The sequence below is a fragment of the Hippichthys cyanospilos genome, chromosome 19 (assembly GCF_059441005.1).
Source record: "Hippichthys cyanospilos isolate Australia breed blue-spotted pipefish chromosome 19, RoL_Hcya_1.0, whole genome shotgun sequence".
Classification (NCBI taxonomy): Eukaryota; Metazoa; Chordata; class Actinopteri; order Syngnathiformes; family Syngnathidae; genus Hippichthys; species Hippichthys cyanospilos.
In genome coordinates, this window is record NC_142387.1 from 14,606,128 (window position 1) to 14,626,807 (window position 20,680).

At 45.7% G+C, this 20,680-nt stretch overlaps 2 protein-coding genes across 6 annotated transcripts in view; both read left to right on the top strand.

Annotated features, from left to right (window-relative positions):
• The window catches only part of LOC148408048 (serine/threonine-protein kinase H1 homolog), a 75,271-nt gene extending 73,032 nt beyond the window's left edge, over window positions 1–2,239 (top strand). For all 3 annotated transcript variants that reach the window (XR_015863675.1, XR_015863676.1, XR_015863674.1), the window contains one exon: window positions 2,190–2,239. The gene's annotated coding sequence lies outside the window, so the exon portion shown is untranslated. The remainder of the gene's footprint in view (window positions 1–2,189) is intronic.
• A 26-nt stretch (window positions 2,240–2,265) lies between these two features.
• Window positions 2,266–18,388, top strand: LOC148408049 (enhancer of polycomb homolog 1-like). Of its 3 annotated transcripts, none has more exons than XM_088402282.1 (14): window positions 2,266–2,764; window positions 8,529–8,688; window positions 9,673–9,818; window positions 9,913–10,119; window positions 10,203–10,351; window positions 11,259–11,406; window positions 11,862–12,020; window positions 12,642–12,731; window positions 12,883–13,031; window positions 14,117–14,523; window positions 15,380–15,603; window positions 15,672–15,810; window positions 16,259–16,655; window positions 17,083–18,388. In XM_088402282.1, the coding sequence occupies exons 2-14, from the start codon at window positions 8,589–8,591 to the stop codon at window positions 17,153–17,155; spliced, it is 2,388 nt and encodes a 795-aa protein (XP_088258408.1). In that variant the 5' UTR covers window positions 2,266–2,764; window positions 8,529–8,588; the 3' UTR covers window positions 17,156–18,388. The 3 variants fall into 3 exon arrangements, with proteins under 3 accessions (XP_088258408.1, XP_088258407.1, XP_088258406.1); XM_088402281.1 differs by lacking the exon at window positions 2,266–2,764 and adding an exon at window positions 4,434–4,993 and having other exon boundaries at window positions 11,865–12,020; XM_088402280.1 differs by lacking the exon at window positions 2,266–2,764 and adding an exon at window positions 4,435–4,993.
• The last annotated feature ends 2,292 nt before the right edge of the window (window positions 18,389–20,680 follow it).

Genomic DNA, 20,680 nt, shown 5'->3' on the forward strand with positions numbered 1-20,680 from the left:
TGATGTCATGGTTTGGCGGCGAGCGCGCCTTATGGTTTTTCAAGTATGTTCCTTAACTCAATCAAGGTTGGCCAATTGGAATGATAATCCATGCGCCCGCGAAAGGTTATTGATATGGACAAGCGGGAGGAATGGATTTTCTCGCTTTCCGGATTGCCGACTGGGCTCCCGGCGCGCTCGTTGTTGTCGGGCGTGAGGCTGCCGTTGCCATGGCAACAGCATCCCCGGGATCCCGCCCGCTTCGGCAGCGGGGCGAGTCCCAAACAAATCCGCCCCGAGAGGAAAGATCGGTGACAGGCGCCGGAGTTGCGAGACAGGCGCGGAATGCACAAATCAGATGGGATTTTCAAAGGGGATCCCCGCGGCGAATCGCAAGGGCCCGGCGTTCCGGGCCCGCACTGGCGGGGGGGCAAATGGCTGCGCATGTCTGACTGTTCCACTTTTGATCTCGGTGTTGGACCCTCCTCGCTTTCCCCGCATGCTAAGAGCGCTCGCACTTTGCTCCAGCCGAGCTCCCCTTGATTAACTTCTCGCAGGCTAATTACGCCAGGGTAGTGTAACTTCTCTCTTTTTTTTTTTTTTTCATGGCATGAATGCTGATTTTTTTTTTTCCTCGTGAGGGAAGAGTCATGCTGCAGTGTGCATTGTAATTCTAATGGAAGCTCATGGAGGCTTGACCATTACGTGGCTCTCCACTACCCCCTAGTGGACACATCTGAAAGTGATGCATTTTTTTTGTTTGTTTATTTGATATTTATTTATTGCATGTGTTTTTTGCTCGGTTCCCGCACATGTAATAAACCCTATTGTGTTCTTTTTTTGGACAAATTCTTCCAGATTCTACATGCATGTTGTTGCAGGGTCGAGACTTCAAATGTAGTTCCAAAGTTTAAACAAACAAGCATACTGTATTTACTGCTACTGTAATTTTCTACATGTTGGCGGTTATCGCACTGCAAAAGAATTTCTATTTATCGTTAGCATTAAGCTAGCGAATTGTAAAGCGAAGCTATGTGTTTTCTGTTTAGTTATACCAGGAACTGCAGGAACGTCCGTATTTTATTCATGTATTTGCGCTTTTATTCTTATGCAGGTATTAAATCGCTGCATTTGAATTCACAATCATACCGTACATATTTTGTGTTTTACTCGCAAGAAATGAGTACTTTTGCCAACCGCGCACAATCAACAAACTTTTTGATGGTCCACATGGGAATTCATGTAAATATTCAGTTCAAATGCAGTTTTGCAAAAGCATTTTTAATGTGGCGACGCCACACGCACACTTGCTCATATATTATATATGATAATGGAGAAAGCAGCCGGTGCTAAGTAAGCACAAAAAAACATTTTGAATAACATTAAGTTGAAATCACAAGGGATTGTTTTTCCCTCCCTCTGTTGGAAATGACTTTTGGTGACCTTGCAGAGGGAATTGTGCTGAGCAAAATTAATTACAACCTCTAATGAGAATGTAGATGATTAATACAACAACTAGGCTATGTCATGATAGTGTCTATTGATAATTGTTCTGCTATCTGTATAATGTTACTCTTTTTTTATACTGTGCCATTAGTTTGGAGACTTTTTCTTTGAACGTTCTTTTGGCTTCTAGCTCAGTTTTTTTTCTGTTTTGATGAGAATTCACCTTTTAGCCACTGGGGGTCAGTATAAGTTCCTTTGTGAAGTATCAATAGGAGCTTCGCGCTTACTTTGCTCTAATGATTATAAATTTATTTATATATATATATATATATATATATATATATATATATATATATATATATATATATATATATATATATATATATATATATATATATATATATATATTGTTTTTGTGTGTGTATATGTATTTGCATGCATTTTTTTAGAGCCTTGAAAAAAAGAACTCGTTAACTCAGCTTTATTTACTTCCTGTGGCAACCGAACTCTGCTAACTTTACAGCTAATCACGATAGAAGACAAAAATAGACTTTCACGTAATTTTACTTTAAAATGTTGCGCATTAAATGTATCATGAAGGAAAACAAAAAAAACCCTTCAAGTAAATATCTGTAATAAGCTTTGTAGAAAATAGCAGATGAAAGATGCGATTAATTGCGAATAATCATGAAAAATTCATCTTTATTTTTTGTATCGTATTATCATTATGTATTATTATTATTATTGTTTTTATTATTGTTCAGAACGTGAGTGAGTACGGAAAGTGAACCAACCAATGAATTGCGGCCTGTTCGCGCTGCCCTCTGGTGATTGGGTGCCTGAGCTGCCAATCACACATCGCCTGCTAAGTGGTTCCTCCTGGTCAGTTTGTTTGTGGATGTTTGTCGAAGTACGCCGTGGAAGTTTGTGCCTTTGCGGGCGATATTCTCCTCTTTTTCGCTGAATCCTTCCCTGACACCCAAGGCTGCCTCCCAGCTCCTTGCAACAGGACACTTTTTATAGAAAAAAAAAATTACAAGGATTTGTTTTCTCTTTCCGAAGCAACCTGCAGGGATGCAAACCACTGTTAGCATTTTGGCTAGCCGAATGTCAAGCACAAGAAGAGCTGTCATCCTCCTCCTCCAGTCCGGAGATTTTGCTCCGGGAGTCGGAACCTTGGCACGCCGCCGTCGCTTCACGTTGGAAAATCCAGATGGGACGCCTGCGGTTCGAGGACGAGTTGGTCTCGAGTTGTAAAAGTGCTGCTAATGGCGCAGGACCATGCGGCTAGGCTATGCTAGGCTAACGTTAGCCTTGTGCAAACAGCTGTGACCGACAAGTGAGTCCCCCAAAATCTCTTTGCGTTTATTGTCTTTTGCTTTCCTTTCCGCTTTGCTTTTACGCGTATAAATATGTGCATTTTTAAACAGTTGCGCAAAAAACGAATGTTGTAAAGTTCATGTTTTAGGCCTTTGGTTGCGAAAGAAAACACCTATTACATAACGCTTTGTAATTTCTCGTTTTTCACAGGTATAAACACAAATAATCTGATTTTAAATTATATTTTTTGTTGCATTATTCCACACTTCCTCTGTTTATTGGAAATTACAGTAATAGCAAAAGCTATTAATTTTAATGGCATTGAAAGGAAAATAGGGCTTTCTTTGGAATAATCTGTTATTGTTTTGGGGAAGAAATGTTGTTTCTCAAAAGTACAACTGATATCAGTACTTTATATAAGCGACTACTAAAATAAATCACTGATATAGGCTCTGCGAGTCCTATTAAAAATTCCAAGACCAGTAAGTAGCCGTTAATTTCATGAAATTTTAAGGAAAATAGGACTTTCTGTCAAAAGATCTGTCAATAATGGAGGAAATGTCATCAAAAGCACTACTAGTATCAGTACTTGGTATCAGCGACTACTAAGTTGAATCAAATCTAAAATCACGATCCCGACTAGAAATTCCGAGAACAGAAAGTAGCTGTTAATTTCATATGGATTTCTTTAACATGATCTGGCATTGTTTTTTGGGTTTATGGGATCAAAAGTACAACTGGTATCTACTAAAATCACTGGTATTGGCTTGGCGATCACTCCTAGAAAATCCAAGAACAGAAAGTAGCCGTTCATTTCATAAAGTTTTAAGGAAAATATGGATTTCTCTATCATTATCTGTTATCGTTTTGTTGAAAGTAATATTGTTGATCATAAGTACTTCTGGTATCAGTGCTTGGTATCAGAAGGTAGCTTTTAATTTCACGAAATTCTAAGGAAAACAGGGCTTTTTTTTTTTAAATGATCTGTCATTGTTCTGCGATCAAAACTCCAACTGGTATCAGCAACTCTTCACTTGAATCAAGTCTAAATTAACTGGTGTCGGATCCGCGATCCGTATTAGAAATCCCGAGAACAGAAAGTAGCCATTAATATAAAGTTTTAAGGCGAGGTATTCACTGACTGCTCACAATATGGGAAATCTGAAACATACTTCAAATGTTTAACTTAAGGATATAAACACAGATAATATGAAGAATTAAGGAAGATGATTTTCTGTTTTGCTTTAGTTCAGACATTGTTGCCAAAGTATTGATGCGTCCTGTACACGGTAACGTAGAAAATACCAGACTCCAAAATTAATGGTGTATCTTATATTTTGGGAATTATGGTATTATGTATGCGGCCCTCAAAGGAAAAAGTTTGAAAATGTCCGCTATAATAACATGTATACAAAGATAATTTTAGCATTTGTTGGAAGTTGATTCTATATATATATATATATATATATATATATATATATAATTTATTTAAGGTAGAAAATGGAACCGTTGTAAGTATTCTTATACGATTTGTATAGCTGATTTTCTGGTATTTCTAGTCACCGAGGAGAATGGGCAAAACGTTTGCACTTTCCTAGCGAAACTTATTTTTTGAATTCAATCTGAAAGCATGATCGTATTATGAAAGTTGGTCCGAGCGTCGGTCGCCCCCCTCCCCGCCGCTCCTCCTCCTCCTCCCGGCGGAGCCCGCGGCCGGCCGGTGCGGCGAATGTGCGGAGCGCGCAGGCGTGCCAAGCTGCGTGGGAATGGCTGTTGGTCGGATGGAGGGGGTTGGGCCGCGCGCAGGCAGCCGAGCGAGCGCTACACGAGTCGCTCGCTAATGTCCGCCATGTTGGCCATGGCGCATTGAACCGGGGAGGGAGAGCGGAGCGCCACGCCGAGCGACACCGACACGGAGCCACCGAGACGCGGGCCCGCCCGGCTCTGCTCGCCGCCGCTACGCACCCCGAGCCCGGCCGCGGCCCCGAACGAGAGCCGCTCGCCCCGCGAGACCGTCCATGAGAACCCCGAGCGGAATCCCTCGCGCCTAGACCACATTTATGCCGCAGCTGCTTCCGACGAGCGTTTTGACAAAATGAGCAAATTGTCGTTTCGGGCGCGGGCGCTGGATGCTAGTAAGCCCCTGCCCGTCTTCCGCTGCGAGGATTTACCGGACCTGCACGAGTATGCTTCGATCAACCGGGCGGTGCCGCAGATGCCCACCGGGATGGAGAAGGAGGAGGAATCGGTATGTTTGGCTTTTAGTCGGCCCGGCGGACGCGATTTTATTGTATTTTATTTTTCAACCCTCTCTCGCTCCCCCCCACCTGGCGGCATCACCCTCTCAGCCCTCTACGCTGCCTGCCTGCGCAGGCTCGTTCAAAATGGCCACCGCGTCTGCGCTCGCAGAGCCGCGCGACGACGGAATCCCGGCCGCTTCGCCGCCCTCGACGCGGGGCGTCGTCGCGGCGGGATCCGGGCCGCCGGCGCGCCGCCGGTCGGCCGCGTCGCGGGGGTTCGGTCCGCGGTAAAATGCGGGGGAAGCGCACAAAGAAGTCACGTGACGTGCAGCTGCTCCACCATTTTGTTGACTTTCTCCGGGCGGGAGGGCGGGCGCTTCGCTAGGCCGCGCTGTACTTTCCGCGCGCCAAGGCCAGGGGGAGACGCTGAGCCTCCGCCGGCTTTTTGACAGCCGTCCCCCGAGAGGCTGACAGCTCCCGGAGGCGCCGGCTCGGGGAACCTTTCTTCCGGCGCCTCCGTATTTCTTTGAATCTGTGCACGTGGACGACGGCACGCTTTCGCTTGCTAGCTGTTAACATTGTAGCTAACTCGAACGGGCCTGCATCATTAATAAATAGAATTTTCATGGCATTTTTTTAATATTAACCTCAGTAGAATTATTTTGCACATTATGGTGCCCCCCCCTTCCCCCCAGGTTGCATGTACAGGACGTTTAAAAAAACATTACGCTTAATTAGTTTATCCCAAAGTTTGTGTATTAATTAAATAGCATTCTAGCCAAATTAAGGTCAAGAAAAACAAAATTTAAATATAAAAATAAAATGCCTCATGAATCCTCCTGAGACCCTGGCTACTTTTTGTGTGCATTGTGTCCATTTTGTCTCAGCAGGACAGTAAATTGTTTCCTACTACAAGACATTGAATAGGCTAGGATGTCCTCTTTTGAGGACACGAGCTAAGTAGGGTTGGTTCATTCAGTAAAAAGTTATCGACAAAAAACAGTAGTCCACTACAGTGGACAAAATTTACTTTCATCATGAACAATGTGGATAGCCACAAATGGAGATTTAAATAAAAGTAAGACTACACTGAGGTATGCCTACAACTGAAATTTACAATATGTATAAATCAATTTGCTACAAAGTGATATTAAACAATACCGCAAAATAGATTATAGTAAGTATAGAGAGGCTGGCAAAACTACAGTCCGTTAAGCATTTGAATCGGGCCTGCCAAACCTGAAGAAATGATCATTCGAGAAGAGAATGATGACAAGATGCCGAAGGATCGCGGAACAATCAGATATCAAACGCTCCATCCGTCTGCCCTTGTTAAATTTAAGAACCCTCTCCAGTCAAAAAAGTTTGCCCCACCCCTCAACTAAAATAAATAAATGCAAATTATTCTATCAATTATTCCTGGATCGATCTGCATCGCACTACGAGAGCTATGACACCATCTGTAGCTGTGATCCCTTTTGGGGCCAAGTCTTCCATCTGCTCCATGTTTACAAATGATCAACTTTGAGCTTATTTGCTGTCTATGCACTACTTCATATTTATTCATTGAAATCAGCTCCCATTTCCCCCCCCCACCCAAGTCCCCCCCCCCTTCCCCCTCCGTTCTCGACGCACTCTGGTCCCCGAGCTCATCAGCGGGAGAGCCCATCTGCGATGCCGAGCGGCAGACACAAACGTCAGGAAAACACAGACGGGGCCCGCCAAGTCAGCAGAAATCCCCCCCCTTCCCACCACCTCCAGCAGGCATTACATAACGGAGTGACAAAAGAGATAAAGAGGAGCGTTTTACTCCAGGCGGCGCGGCTTAGCTCCATGACCTACATCCTGCGCGGGGTCAGTGGAACGCGGCCGCAGGAACATGCACCGACCCCGCTAGCGCACCTGTGTTTATTCATTGGATCGCATGCCGTTAGCATGTTTACCACACGTTCTTTTGAGCGTATATTCAGCCGAACGGGACGCCGTTTGAAAGTTTGCTCCGCACGAGGCGAAAGTCGGCCTTGGCGCTCGGATGCACTTAGGGCCTCGCCGCAATCGTAAAGGACTTTGCTGAAAACGCCTGCTGGAGGCCGCTCTTTGGTTGCTTGGGCAACACTCCCTTCCTCGTTATTGAAAGGCATTTTCTTTTACTTAGCGTTTCATTGGAAGAATGTGCAGTGCGAAGACCCCCCCCCCTTCTTTCTTTCTTGGACCTTGGACTGGCTTTATGCGGCGCCGTGACCCTGACATAAAATAAAGCGAGCACGCATTCGCGGAACATTTTGTTCGCACACTCTGCTTTTGTGTTTTCCATGCTGGCAGCTTTATGATAATTGGCTTAGGCCCGTGCTTCTCAAATGAAAAGGGGGGGGGGGGGGGTCTTCAATCTGGGGGGGGTTGAGATGTGTTGAAAAAGTAGCATCTATATCAATGTCCTTAGGACATAATTATTGGATTACTTAAGGATATCTCAAAAACAGAAGATTTTTAAGTTAATTATAATTCAGTAAGCTATTTATATTTCCTCTTCTCTCAACCCAACCTGTCGTATGGCAGCTAGCATCACCTGTCAGTCACGTGAGCAGGAATAATGTTTTAATGGCAGGTTTTTGTTTAAATAAGTTTATAAACCCAATTGTTTCTTATTTGTAACCTAATATTTAAATAGCATTCATCGGTGTGTAAAATTGTTTTGTCACTCTGATAAAAGAAGTCTGATCAGATTATTTGATTCATCAATCAAACGTTCAAGAGAATAATAGATATTTAAAAAAATAGTGGCAGTCCTTGTGTTTCTACTGAGTTGAAATTGCTCGTATTCTTCCTTTTGGCCGTGTGTTGCCTTGAAATGAAAAAGTTTGCACACCCCTATGGTTGGGAATCGGTCACTCCGCACGTTTCCGTGACGCCGTTTTTGTATGACCCACATCGGAGAAGCTGGCCAAGAAAAGGTGGCTTGCGCGGCCATTTGTAACGTGTCAAAACGAGTGGGAGCGCTGTTTAAATAGTTGCGAGAACAAGCCGTAACCGCTTGGGCCATCTGTTGTGTCCTCTTCCAAGTACTGGCATAGAAAGAACCTTAAATTGAAACCATTTTCATCAGGGTTGTTTTTTTTTTTGTTTTTTTTTCTCAGTTTGTTGTGACTGCAATTTAGACATCTGTTTATGCTCCGCGCTTAGCGCGCATTCTTTTGATGGAATGGCTTTTGTCAGTGTTTTATGAGATTTACCCTGCAGGAATTTGCATAATGACCTCTACCTGTCAATTCAGAGGCCCTTGAGTGGTTTTTGTGAGTTATTTACCCAGATAAATTGTAGCGAGAAGAACCATTAAATCAGTTTATTGAACGTTTTCTCCGAAACAAGCAAACTGCGGTTCGCCTATTTATTTTTACGCTAAGTTGATGGGTTTTTCGACGCGCGCCGTAATCGAGTCTCGGCTGCGCGGTCGGAGACGTCCCGCGCGCGCGTTTGATGAGTAAGCGGCGACGCCGGCGGCCGGCTTTGCGAGCGCGTGAACTAACGTCTGCGCTGGTCCGGCAGGAGCACCATCTCCAGCGGGCCATCTCGGCGCAGCAGGTCTACGGCGAGAAGCGGGACAACATGGTCATCCCGGTGCCCGAGGCCGAACGCAACATCACGCACTACGAGTCCCTCTACCCCGGGGAGTTCAAAATGCCAAAGCAGCTTATTCACATACAGCGTGAGTCACTCTTCGCACCCGCCGTCAACAAATCACGCAAGCGGCCCTTGATGGCAAATGGCTTCGATGTGGAGCTAATATGTCACCCCCGCGAGGACGCCGGGGAAACTCAACGGCTCTCGTTGTACTCACCTGAGGTGCGGGCTGCACCGGGGCTGTCGGACATGCGGCCCGCGGGCTGTTTCTGGCCCGAAAACGTCTTTGATCTGGCCGCGACGTGATTTTGTAAAGTAGAAAAAATGAGCTGAACTTGAAATCTTTTACGATTCATAAATGTTCTTGTTTTAAGAATAATGGTGATGTTGTGCTTGTACTATTTAGTAAATGCAAAGTTGACTCAACGAGGCAACTCAAAATAATTAGTTGGCAATGACTTTTTATTTATTTTTTTTACCTTCTTGGCATGCATTGAGTATAAATACGTTGTCCTAAAAATAGCTTACCGTATTTTCTGCACTATAAGGCACACCTAAAAGCCTTAATTTTTTTCAAAAGCTGATGGTGCGCCTTATAATCAGGTGCGCCTTATATATGGATCAATATTGATCTTGGGATTGGTAGATGGGGAATGAATTGATAAAGTAAGCCTTACCTGTTTATTTTGTGTGTTTACAGTTGAACAAGGTTGGTGATGTTGACGTTGAGTTATTATGCTATTGAGAGTTTTGAGTTATTATTTGTGTTACTATTGTTATTGCTTTGATTATTACTATATAGTGATTGAAAAAGTTTTCAAATGTCATTAATTGAGGGTGCGCCTTATAATCCGGTGCGCCTTATTGTGCGGAAAATACGGTACCCCCGACGGGGAACTGTGTAAGGTATTTGGTTTCTTTCATTTGTACTGAACATGGTACATAATAATTGGGATGAACGGGGGGAAAAAAATCTTAATTTTAATACCGTGATATATTTGCTCAAGGTTGTCTCACCTTTCGATTCCGATATCGCCTATCTGCTTCTAATTCTCTGGTCTGGCCGCAGCTTTCGGTTTGGATACGGAGCAGCCGGACTACGACCTGGATTCGGGGGACGAGACGTTTGTGAATAAGCTAAAGAAGAAAATGGAAATCACGGCACTGCAGTTTGAAGAGATGATCGACCGCCTGGAGAAAGGCAGCGGGCAGCAGGTGAAGGAAACCCACGATGCCTTTTGCTCGCGAAACGTTGTGTAGGGAGGCGCCGATTATGGGCTTGACTACCGATTACTTCCTTATTCTTCAGTTTGTGAGTCTCCAAGAGGCCAAGCTGCTGCTGAAGGAGGACGACGAGCTGATCAAGGAGGTGTTTGACTACTGGAGCCGCAAGAGGAAGGCGTGCAAGTTTGGCCCCTTCGTCTCCGCCATCAAGCAGGAGAAGAGGGACGGCTCCAGCACCAGCGACCCCTACGTGGCCTTTCGCAGACGGACGGAGAAGATGCAGACCCGCAAGGTAAGGCCGCAAAACCCCCTAACGGTGCCCCGAGCGAGCGAGCGCCGGGGGTCAAAGTTGAAAGACCTCGGCCTTCTTTTCAGAACCGCAAGAATGACGAGGCATCCTACGAGAAGATGCTGAAGCTTCGACGGGACCTGAGCCGCGCCGTCACCATCCTGGAGATGATCAAGAAGCGCGAGAAGAGCAAGAGGGAAATGCTGCACCTCACGCTGGAGATTGTGGAGAAGCGGTGAGCCACCGCTGCTCCTCCTGTTTTTGTCTTCTATTTTTGGTTTGAGTGGTTGAATGCAACAATTGGGCGTTGTTGGGGTAAGGTGTGGGCCGGCCCTGCACGTTTCCATCCGTCGCTTGAAAAGGAGCTCAGTGACGCCTCACTGGCTCCTCAGTCTTCAAGGTTCCTTTTTTTTTTCTCTCCTGTAACCTTGGTGCAGCAGCCCCCTTCCCCGAGCCTTTGTTACCCGCCCCCACGTGGCGTCCAAAATGGAATGATTTCCTGCGAAAGTAGCTGTCGCGCCGAGTGCAAATTGGAGCCCTCTCCTTGAAGCGCCTTTGATTTCTAGTGACATTTCAATTTCCGCTTGTTCCCTCCCGCCCGCGTGCGCCGCCGCGCACGCTCGTCTCCGCACCTCCTCTGCGCTCGGCCAGCGCCGCGTTACGCTGACGTCGGGAGCCCCAGGTGCAAAGCGGGGAGCCGTGTCTTTCTTTCACTATAGTGGATCTCGCGAGTGATCCGATGGCGTTGTCCTATATGGCGCGCTGCAGTCCGTCAAGAAGATGATGTTTCAGCAATTCTCATAAAGGGCTGGAATTCCCGCTTGTATTTTCTACTTGTGCGTGTCTGTAAAAATTCTTGGCCCGTGAGGGATCAGTTCTTAAATGGGGGTACTTGAAGACACTGCAAGGGGTACACCGCATTTCAATGGTGTTTCTTCTGCTGTCCAGTATAATGCTTTTTGACTGCAGTGAGCACAACAGTAGTTTTTATTTTTGAATTGAGAGCAAATGAACTGGAATTTGAAGCAATGTATGGCTGAGCTGTGTAACTGCTTGGCAAAACATTATATGCCTTTGTTTTGCTCAACTTTATGCAAAAGCACGTTTTTGTTTGAACAATGTTGTTTTGTTCGCTTTAACAGCAACACCATGCCGGACTTTGGCTGCGAGCTGATGGCAGAGGCGCTGGCCCAGCAGGCTCTTATAAAGCCCGTCTACACCATCCCCATTATTCCCAGCGCCAGCCAATACCGACACCAGGACCACTTGGACATGAAGGACTACAAGAAGGTAAACACAAAGTCCATGGCCGCCTGCCAGCCTGATAATCAGCCGCTTGTTATTTTTGCCCGCGGAGCCGAAATATTTGATCTGGAACTTGGACCGCGTCCGCTTTGGCTCGCTGACGCCTCATTAGACACTTTTGCTCCTATGTCACCCGTCGTCATTATGACTCAATTAGCGCTCGTGACCAACAATCCCGCCCCCCACCTCTTAGCTTTTGTTTTGCTCATGCTTGCCCCCCTCCCCTTCCCTCACTTGTGCTTGATTGGCTTCGTTGCTGTCTTAACAGCTGAAAACGCTCCGACTAATCCTTTGGGGGGGGGGGGGGGTAACGGGCCCGCCATCTGGCTCAGCGGCAACGGCATCTGGCACGTGTTTCCATCTGCATATCAATGGCGCTCCGACTCCAAGAGGGCGCCTCCATCTTGGGATAAACATCCTGCCTCTTTCTCCCTCCCCAGCAGGAGAAGACGGAGGTGGTGCGAACCAAAAGGAAATACGAAAAGAAGCCCAAGCTCCCCGCCCGCTCGGCCGTCCATCACGCGGGGCCCTCGGCGTTCAATCCCAAGGACCTCAATCAGTATGACTTTCCCAGCTCGGACGATGAAGCCTTCTCACAGGTAAGCCCGGCGCTTTGGAGCGTCAACCCCAAACTAGCGCACCGAGCGTGGTTTTGAGCTCCCTGCGGGTGTTGCCGTTTTCGACTCGTGCCTTGGAACGCTTCCGATCGCGCTGGCAGTTTTATTTGACTTTCCTCCGGCGGCGCTCGATCTGAAGATTGCTCACGACGCAAAGCCAACAATCGACTGTCGGTCGGCCACATTTGTACAATGTTAAGCCTGGGCGATTTGGACCAAAAAAATGGAGCCGGATTTTCTTTTTATTATAAATGTATCTACACCGTCAAGAATAAGCATTGTGTAATTGTTGCGCTTTTGTTACTTTTTTCAAAGACGCTCGCTGAAGCCGTTTACAAAAACAGGAGGATTCCAATTGTCGAGCATGTTTTCCACATCTACGAAAATGTGCGGCAGGTTTGCCAAAATTGTTCCTAATTGTTATGGATGCCTTTGATCTGTTGCCAGAGTTTGGATGTTTATTGGCTTTGCGGGAAACTCCAGATCATCTTTGTTTTGCAAACAAAGAAAACATCCAACCGATAATCAAGATTGTACCTGCTGAGCTCTGTTTACTCGAGTGTTTTTTTTGTTTGTTTTTTTTTTTCCCTTTCCATTGTACAGATTCATTCAGGTTCTTCAGAGGCAGAAGAGGAAAGCGACCCAGATGGCTGCTACGCATTCAGGAGAAAGGCCGGCTGTCATTACTACGCCGTGAGTGCTTTTGCTCTCTCTCCCTCGCTTTTTTTTTTTCTTCCGCCGCTTCTATTTTTAACGTGGACCCATTAGTGTGCGGCGCTCCATGACGAAGAGTCCCTGATGCCGTTTTTTTTGTTTTTGTTTTTTCTTGTTGTTGTCGTTGCAGTCGAGTCCCGGCCGGGGCGGCAACTGGCCGTGGGTGAGCCCGACGGAGGGCGGTCTCGGTCACCCGCGCTTCCGTTACTGTCTGACCTCCTTGAACACGCCGCGACGCTGCGTCGGCCTGGCGCGACGCCGCGTGGGCCGAGGGGGCAGGTATGGAAATGCTATTTATGCATTTATTTAAATTATTTATTGTTATATATTTATTTATTCATTAACTATTTATTTTTGGAGTACGGTTATAATCTTGCATGCTTGAATAAATATACACCATCAAATTGGATGATGAGGTCATTCTGCAGACGTTCATTCAAAAGGAAGGAATGCAGATGTCCATTTTGACAGGCAATGGTTAGGTGAGCAATACAAGGACTGGGCCTGGATGGACTTCATGAAACACAAACTAAACTCACAGTCTGTTTAAAAATAAGATAATTGGTGTAACATACAAAAGGCATGCATGTGTTAAATATGTAAATATTTGTGTTTTGATCCACCCAGTTTATTCTGTGAACCAAAAAGATTAGAGCGCTGGTGTTTGTTGGGGAAAAAGGTACCAGGCCAATCCCTGAATCAACTGAAACGATCAATTATTTAGTATAATTTTTAAATTGATTTAACCTTAAAAAATGGGGCACGAATATGAATGAGGTGTTACTTCAATTGTTTTCATGATGTCAGAGGGTTGGGAACCAATGCTGGTCCAAAATTAGGCTGAGGAGGCCTACACATTGAATTCATCCATTTTTTAGGGCTGCTAGGGTGGAAGGCTTTCTGGTGCATATCCCAGCTGACTATGGGCAGCAAGTAGTGGGACACCCTGAACTGGTTTCCAGCCAAATGCAGGGCACACAGTGACAAAGACCTTTCACGCACCCAATCACACCTAAGGACATTTTAGTATGTCCCATTTAATTCATTCCAATCCAGGAAGAAAAAAGGAAACGGCTCAAATCAAGGGAGGAAGTGAATGAATGGTATGCAGCAAACCTTCCAAATTGAATTCAAAGCAGGTTGTTGGCCGAGGTGCGTGTTTGAGTGCAAACATGCGGAAGCGGCCGCACGCGCGCCGTCCTTTCGGCACACCTCAACATCAAGCTGCTCGCTAACGTTTTGAACGCATCCCGGGCCCGACGTGGCCGCCCGCAACGGAACCTCCCGCCGTTCCCTCGCGTCACCTCGCCAGACGAGCGGGTTTCCTGGCGGACGTTTCACGTCGCGACTTTGGCTCTTTTCAGGTTCCTGTTGGATCGGGCGCACGCCGACCTCGACGCCGTCTGTCAGTACGTGGACTCGGACCGGCAGCCCGACTCGCTCTCATCGCCGCCGCTTCCGAGCTCTCCGCTCCGCAACTCCAGTACCTCAGAAACCAATACCTCGGATCCCGCCGGCGTTTCCGGCCCTCTTTCCTCCTCCGCCGCATCATCTTCGCCGTCCGTGGACCTGAGCCGGATTCTTTTGAACATAAAATCGTGCCGCTGGAGGCATTTCCGACCACGGACGCTATCGCAGCACGCTTTGGGCGCGGGAGTCTCGTCTCTTAAAGGATTCGGGGATTTTAGTCGGGCTGTGCCGGGACTGAGTCGGAGCCTGTCGGGAGGATCCCTCGCGCACAACCGCGCCGGTCCAGCTGCCCCCGTCAAAAGTGAGTGTGTTTTATTCTGTAATCAACTGTCTCTTATCAATCGCCCCCCACTGGTTTATCAACTTATCTTTCTACCGCTAATGGAATTTCATGACATTAACGATAAAGTATTTAGCGTATGTTCATCTCACGTCGTAACGGGCTTAATCATGTATCATTTTGCCTCGGGGCAAACCATCAAAGATGGCTTCTGTGTTATTCATTCACGGATCCGTGCAAGTGCACCTTTAGAGAGCGCCGCTTCTATCAATGGAAGCCTTTCAGTTCTACTTGCAGCTGCTCCAGTGAGAATACTGTTTTATCTTTTGCTCGCTATATCATTTTACTGCATAGAGCTCTTTAAATTAGAGGTTGTCGAACTGAGGTCACGCATTCAAGCGGGAACGCGCACGGCAATCAAACGATAAAATATTGCTTATTTAGCGTATGCACAATTACTTAACGTAGTAGTAAAGTGTCATATGAACTGGACTCGCCTGATTGAGTAGTCATTTTTTTGAAGTAGTGGTTCTCAATTGGGGGTACGATTACCCCTGGAGGTTTTAGCAAAGTTTTTGCAGGTATCCGCTAATCTAATTGAATGTTTCTTCATGCGGGGACAGGAACAGTTCGGTTTTCCAATTAAGAGCAAATGAATTGGAACATGAGGCAACTTGATGATAAATTGTGTTATGGTGACTCTTACAAATCGTCATATGCCTTTATTTAGGTTTTGCGCAGATGCAAGCTGTCATTGGTGACGATTTTTTTCGGTGCGCCCCTCGCTTGCTGCCTACTTTTTGCTCTGCCTTATTTATAAATAAATAAAGAAAAAGACTCCCCCTATTTGACCGTCATGTCTTTTGCGGCTCTTCAGTGTTCACGGTGGAGCAGTACCAGCAGCACCAAGAGCAACTGGCCGTCATGCAGAAGCAACAGCTGGAGCAGAGCCAACATCAGCAGCAGCAGCAGCAACAGAAAAAGGAGCAACTGCTGCAGCAGCAACAGCAGCAGCAGCGACTGAAGGAAAAGGAGCAGCAGCGGCAGCAACTCCAACACGCCAACAATTCCCTGAGCGTGGCCAGCCCGCTCATCAGTCAGGTGCGTACGCGTTCGCTAAAAAGAAAGTTCAAGTGGCGCTCACGCTTTTCCAACGTCCGCGCCCTCAGGTCCTGGTGTCCAAGACGTTGGACCAGGCCAGCGCCCAGTTCGCCGCCTCGGCCTTGGTCACCGCCGACCAGCTGCTGGCCTTCAAGTCCAAAGAGGAGCTGGTGCTGGCCGGCGGCGTCAACGGCGTCCTGGGAGCAGGTTTGTGGAATCTTTTTTTCAAATCAAATCGTTCTACGCCGATGTATGTTTTTTTTTGGAAATGGGCCGGAAGGATTTGGGCAGCTCTGTTTTGATCGTTAGGCTTAGAACATTACAAGAAACACTAGCTACGGTCAGTCTAAATAGTGAAAATTACTCACTATAATTGTTAACCATGTTAATTATTAAAAAAATGTTTCTATTCTTAGCAATTCATGACGTCATTACATTAACTTCTAAGAGGAGAACCTTTGACTCAACTCTGCAAGCAGTATATTGTTCCCTGTTTGTTTATTATTGATACGTCACTAGCAATGATCAAAACCTTGCCTTTTTTTTTTTTTTTTTTTGAAGCGCCACCATTGCCAATACCGTGTCGGTATCACTATCAGATGAATACTAGCGCGTTGAGATTGATGGCGTGCGCTTCCTCTTTTGTTGCGGTCAGGCGTCTTGAAAGGTTTGCATCTGTCCAGCACGGCAACGTCGCTTCACCCCGGCCACCCGTCGCCCACGGCGGCCGCCCCCGCCTTTCTGCAGCCCTCCCCCCACCCGGCCGCCCCCCCGCCCACCACCAGCGCCGTCCCGGTCTCCCTGGCGGCCGCCCCGGGCAACCACGCGGCGCTGGGCCTGCTGGGATGCGGCCCGGCCGGCGCCGCCCCCGCCGCTCAGGTCCTCATCGCCAACAACATCTGTCTGAGCGTTCCGTCGGCCGCCAACCTGGCCGGCCGCCATCTGCCCCGCGCCCTGGCCGGCGTGCCGCCTTCTGCCTTAAAACTGTCTGCCGCCGGCAACCTGCAGAAGCCCAAAGTCTCTGCCACGCCGCCCTTGGACATCAACTCCAGGTGAGCGACCGGATAACGCATAATGAGGACGCCGCCAGCACAGGCCATCACAGGTCAGGGTCACCTGATTTTGAGGATCTGCCCATTCATTGGCGGCGGCCGTTTTGCTACACGTTGGCCACGCCGATTGGCCGTTAAATGGGCAACTGTGATGTCGTTTTCAGGCGCCAGCAACCATAATGGTGGATTTTTCTGCATAATATACATTTCACAAATTTCAATGCTGTTTTTAGGCTAGTGAGGCTGCGTAATATAATATTGTTGAGTAGTTTTTACTTTAATTCCAATCATCTAAAATGCCTCATAGTTTCAGTTTTTGTCGCTTAAATTGGAGTCGAATTGAGCGGCGATACACACACACACACACACACACATTTGATTGATTTTCCCCCATGGGTGTAAGACGTGTTTTGTGCGCCGTCGCCAGGGAGAAGCGCGAGGAGGACAAGTCGTCCCTGAACAGCATCGTGGACAACACAGTGGCCATGGAAGTGACGTAATGGCGGCCCAATGGTCTTCAGGTGCGGCGGGGGAGGCGGGACTGCCTGGATGAGGAGCAGATGGCTAGGTCATCCTTTCTAAAATGTGTTTTTTTGGTTATGTTTTTGTTTCTCTTTTTTTTTGTTAGCGTTAAGAGGCGAGTGTGGTGTACTTTGTGCATACGTGTACAGTAAGGACTTTTTGTACATACCACTTGAATACACAACTGTCCGTTTGTGAGGTTTTGCACTTGGGAGCGAAAAAAAAAAAAGACGGCGTGCGTGCGCGAGTTGTATAGAGACGTTTTATCACGTGCATGGTGCGAGATGCTGCTTTTATTCTATTTATTGTGCCGTGTTTACACTTTTTTTTTATATTCAGATCCTTATTATTTGTACACTGTACTTTTCGTTTGCTTCCTGTGCTCTTGTACGTGTTAGCCGGCCGCAGACGTTATTACAATGTCAACGCAAAGATGCCGGAAGGAGAAAAAAAAAATGGCGGCGTTGACTTATTCAAACAGGGAGGAAGTCTCTTCCCAGAAGCCTTTGCTGCTTCGTTTTAAAGCACTATTTTCGTGACTTTTGTGGAGTTATTTTGCGTGAGTGTTTTTTCATTTGAATCCCCTCCGTCGATGGCTTTTTGATAATGACGATGCTGCTTTTTTGTATTTTGCGTTGGAAGGGGGTCGTCCTTCTTGCAACAAGCCCCGGTTTTTCTTTCGTTCTTTTTTTTTTATCCCACCGACTTTTTTTGTATTAAGATTTATTTTTGTATTTTGTTTTCTTGTGGTCAAATCGATTGTAAGCTGTAAGTGTCATGGTTTGTTTGTGCGATAAGGGAGGCGAGTGTGTCATCATTCCAGTTTTTAAAAAGGGGTGAAAGCAAAACAAGGGGATGATGCCCTCTTTTTTTTTTCTTTCTTTCTTTCTTTGAGGAGAAAAAAAAAGGAATCTCCAAGATGGCTCTGAGGCCAACAAAACCACAAGTATTTTTGGGTGCCTTCCTTTGGGGAATTTCATGTCCTCTCTTCTGTGAAGAGTCAGGCACAAAGGCAGCGTTACTTAGTAGTGCTCGTGCGCTTTGTGGGGGTCGGGGGGGTCTTGAACGCCGGCTTGCCTGGCGAGATGTGTCCTTGAGGTTTACTTGTTCCACCTGGAGGCTGAAAAGATGTTAAAAAAAAAAAGAGAAAAGAAAATGTGACAGAGCTCTCACTAAAATAAGACAAATAAAGCCCAGGGCATTAAATGTGACATTGTTGTGTTATGTGGTTCTGTTATTTTTTTCTGGTTGCTTCTAGTGCTTTTGGCTGCTGGATTCTTTTGCTTGCCCAATCAGATTTCAGCGTGTGTGCGTTACCATGCGGATGGAGTCAAGGCCTTCGCCGCGACATGAAAGTGCAATTACGTTCAGCGATCCCTTTGGTTAGCGTCAGCATTTTTCCAGTTTTTCCATTCAGGTTAGTGCGCTGGTAAGTATGTTTCAATTCAGTGATTGGAATTTCTCTCAGATGATGAGGCCTAGATGCTTAGGTTAAAACCGTCTCGCTAATTAGCTTTTTCTTCGGTTCAATTGGACTAAATTTGATCAATTATACGACACGTGATAATAAAACTCTTGAATCTTGTCAAGAAATGTTGCACCTTGTTTTCTTTGCTACTTTGTAGAACCAAAGAAAAAACGCCAAGTTGCTTCATTTGGACCTCAGTTGGAATTCACAGATTTTATTTCGATTATTAAAAATGCATGACGTTTTTATCAAGCTAACTTGTCATTGTAAACTAGTTGCACATATTGTGTGTGTATATATATATATATATATATATATATATATAAAGTTATTGCTTCGCGTGTCTGGTGAGATGCTGTAAGTTCGAGTCCCAAATTCCCAGGTTTTTGGTTGCTAGGCAACAGGGGGAGCAAGGGGGGCGTGCACAAGTGGTCCACTGTTTCCTCATTGACGCACCTGCTCTGCTGCAGGACTCTTCAAGCCGTGTGTATTTGTGTGTGTGTGTGTGTGTGTGTGTGTGTGTGACATCACAAAGGTGGCCTTTCATTGAGCACACACACATACACATCCCATCCTCCTCCCCTAGTATCACTCATTGACAAAAAAACAAAATATTAGTTGCTCAAATTTTCATCCGAAATTGACTGCCAGGCAAATTCTCCATTAAAAAAAAAAGCCCACCACCACCATTCTCAGCGACCAATTGATCATCTTTTTCATTTTCTCAAGAATCAGATAATTGACTGCTTTGTACTTTCAATTGATATCAAAGACACGAAAAATATAAAATGGAGCACAAAAGAATTGATTATTTAAGTATCTGAATTAGAACACCTCGCTCGCAGTTAAAATACTGTACATAATCTGCAGTTGACCGTCTTGACCACTAGACGGCAGTATCGCACCGTTTGGCACCAGGATACGTCGTCATTTGGAGTAAAGGTAAAAACAGTTCGAATTTGTGGCCAAGGCAATGACGTCACACTTTGAGATACCGTATTGTAGGGCCTGACCTGCGGGTCATTTGGTTTCCAAAATTTGGCCCCATATTTTACATTTCATGAAGATGGTTAACCTTAAAAGCACCGTTTTTCGCTTTATAAAAGCCCCTAAATTAGAAAAAAAATATATCAACGAACCGTTTAGTCGAATTACTATTTATTTTCATTATTGTTGTTTTAGTCAACCAGACAGAAGTCACAGTCTAAATTAGCAAACTGATGGAACGGATTATCAAAACAAACAACAGCAAAAAAAATAAAATACAATAAATTTTTCGCCCTAAAACGAGAGGGGCTCCATACAATCCTAATGTCATCACGAACACGATTGATTTTTATGGCCGATGACGTCACTTTGGCGCGTGTATATTAGCAAGGGGAAAAAATGTTGCTACCTCAGCAAGACTTGTCTGAATTTTTACAGCTTTGTTGTTGCCCGGGCAGACAATGGAAAGTTGGTCGATGAGGTGTTGAATTTTTTTATGTTCACACAAAAGCAATTTGTCGTCATTAGTAACTCGTTTTTCCTGCGTTGCGTTCAAATTCGTGGTCACTGAGAGCTGTTAGTTTTTTTTTTTTTTTTCCTTTTTTCTTTGGGTGGGGGGTGCTTATTTGTGCTAAGTGACTCCACGTCAGAGCATATCAGCAGTTGAGTAAAATTCGTTTCCGTTTTTGTAGTTAAAAAATACAAATAAAAAAACGGTAATTATAGGGTTGAGTTTTAGTCGTACACCAATGTGCCGCTAGAGGGTGCGATTCTCCTTCCAGCAAAAAAGAAAACCAGGAAGTGGAGGAAATTTTGCTCGTGGAAATTCAGGTGTGTTTTTTCTTTAGTTTCTTTTACAAAAACGCAGTTTAAGAAACGTATTATTTAAATTTGTTGTTACAAATTTACAAAATACCCGTATGTTTCTATTGATTATGGGCCTATTGCTAACATAAATGTTTACTCTGTCATATTTTTGTCTTCCTTCATTTGATTTTTTTTTTGTGTGTGTCGCTTCAGGCTTGGATTTTTTTTGTGTGTGTGATTT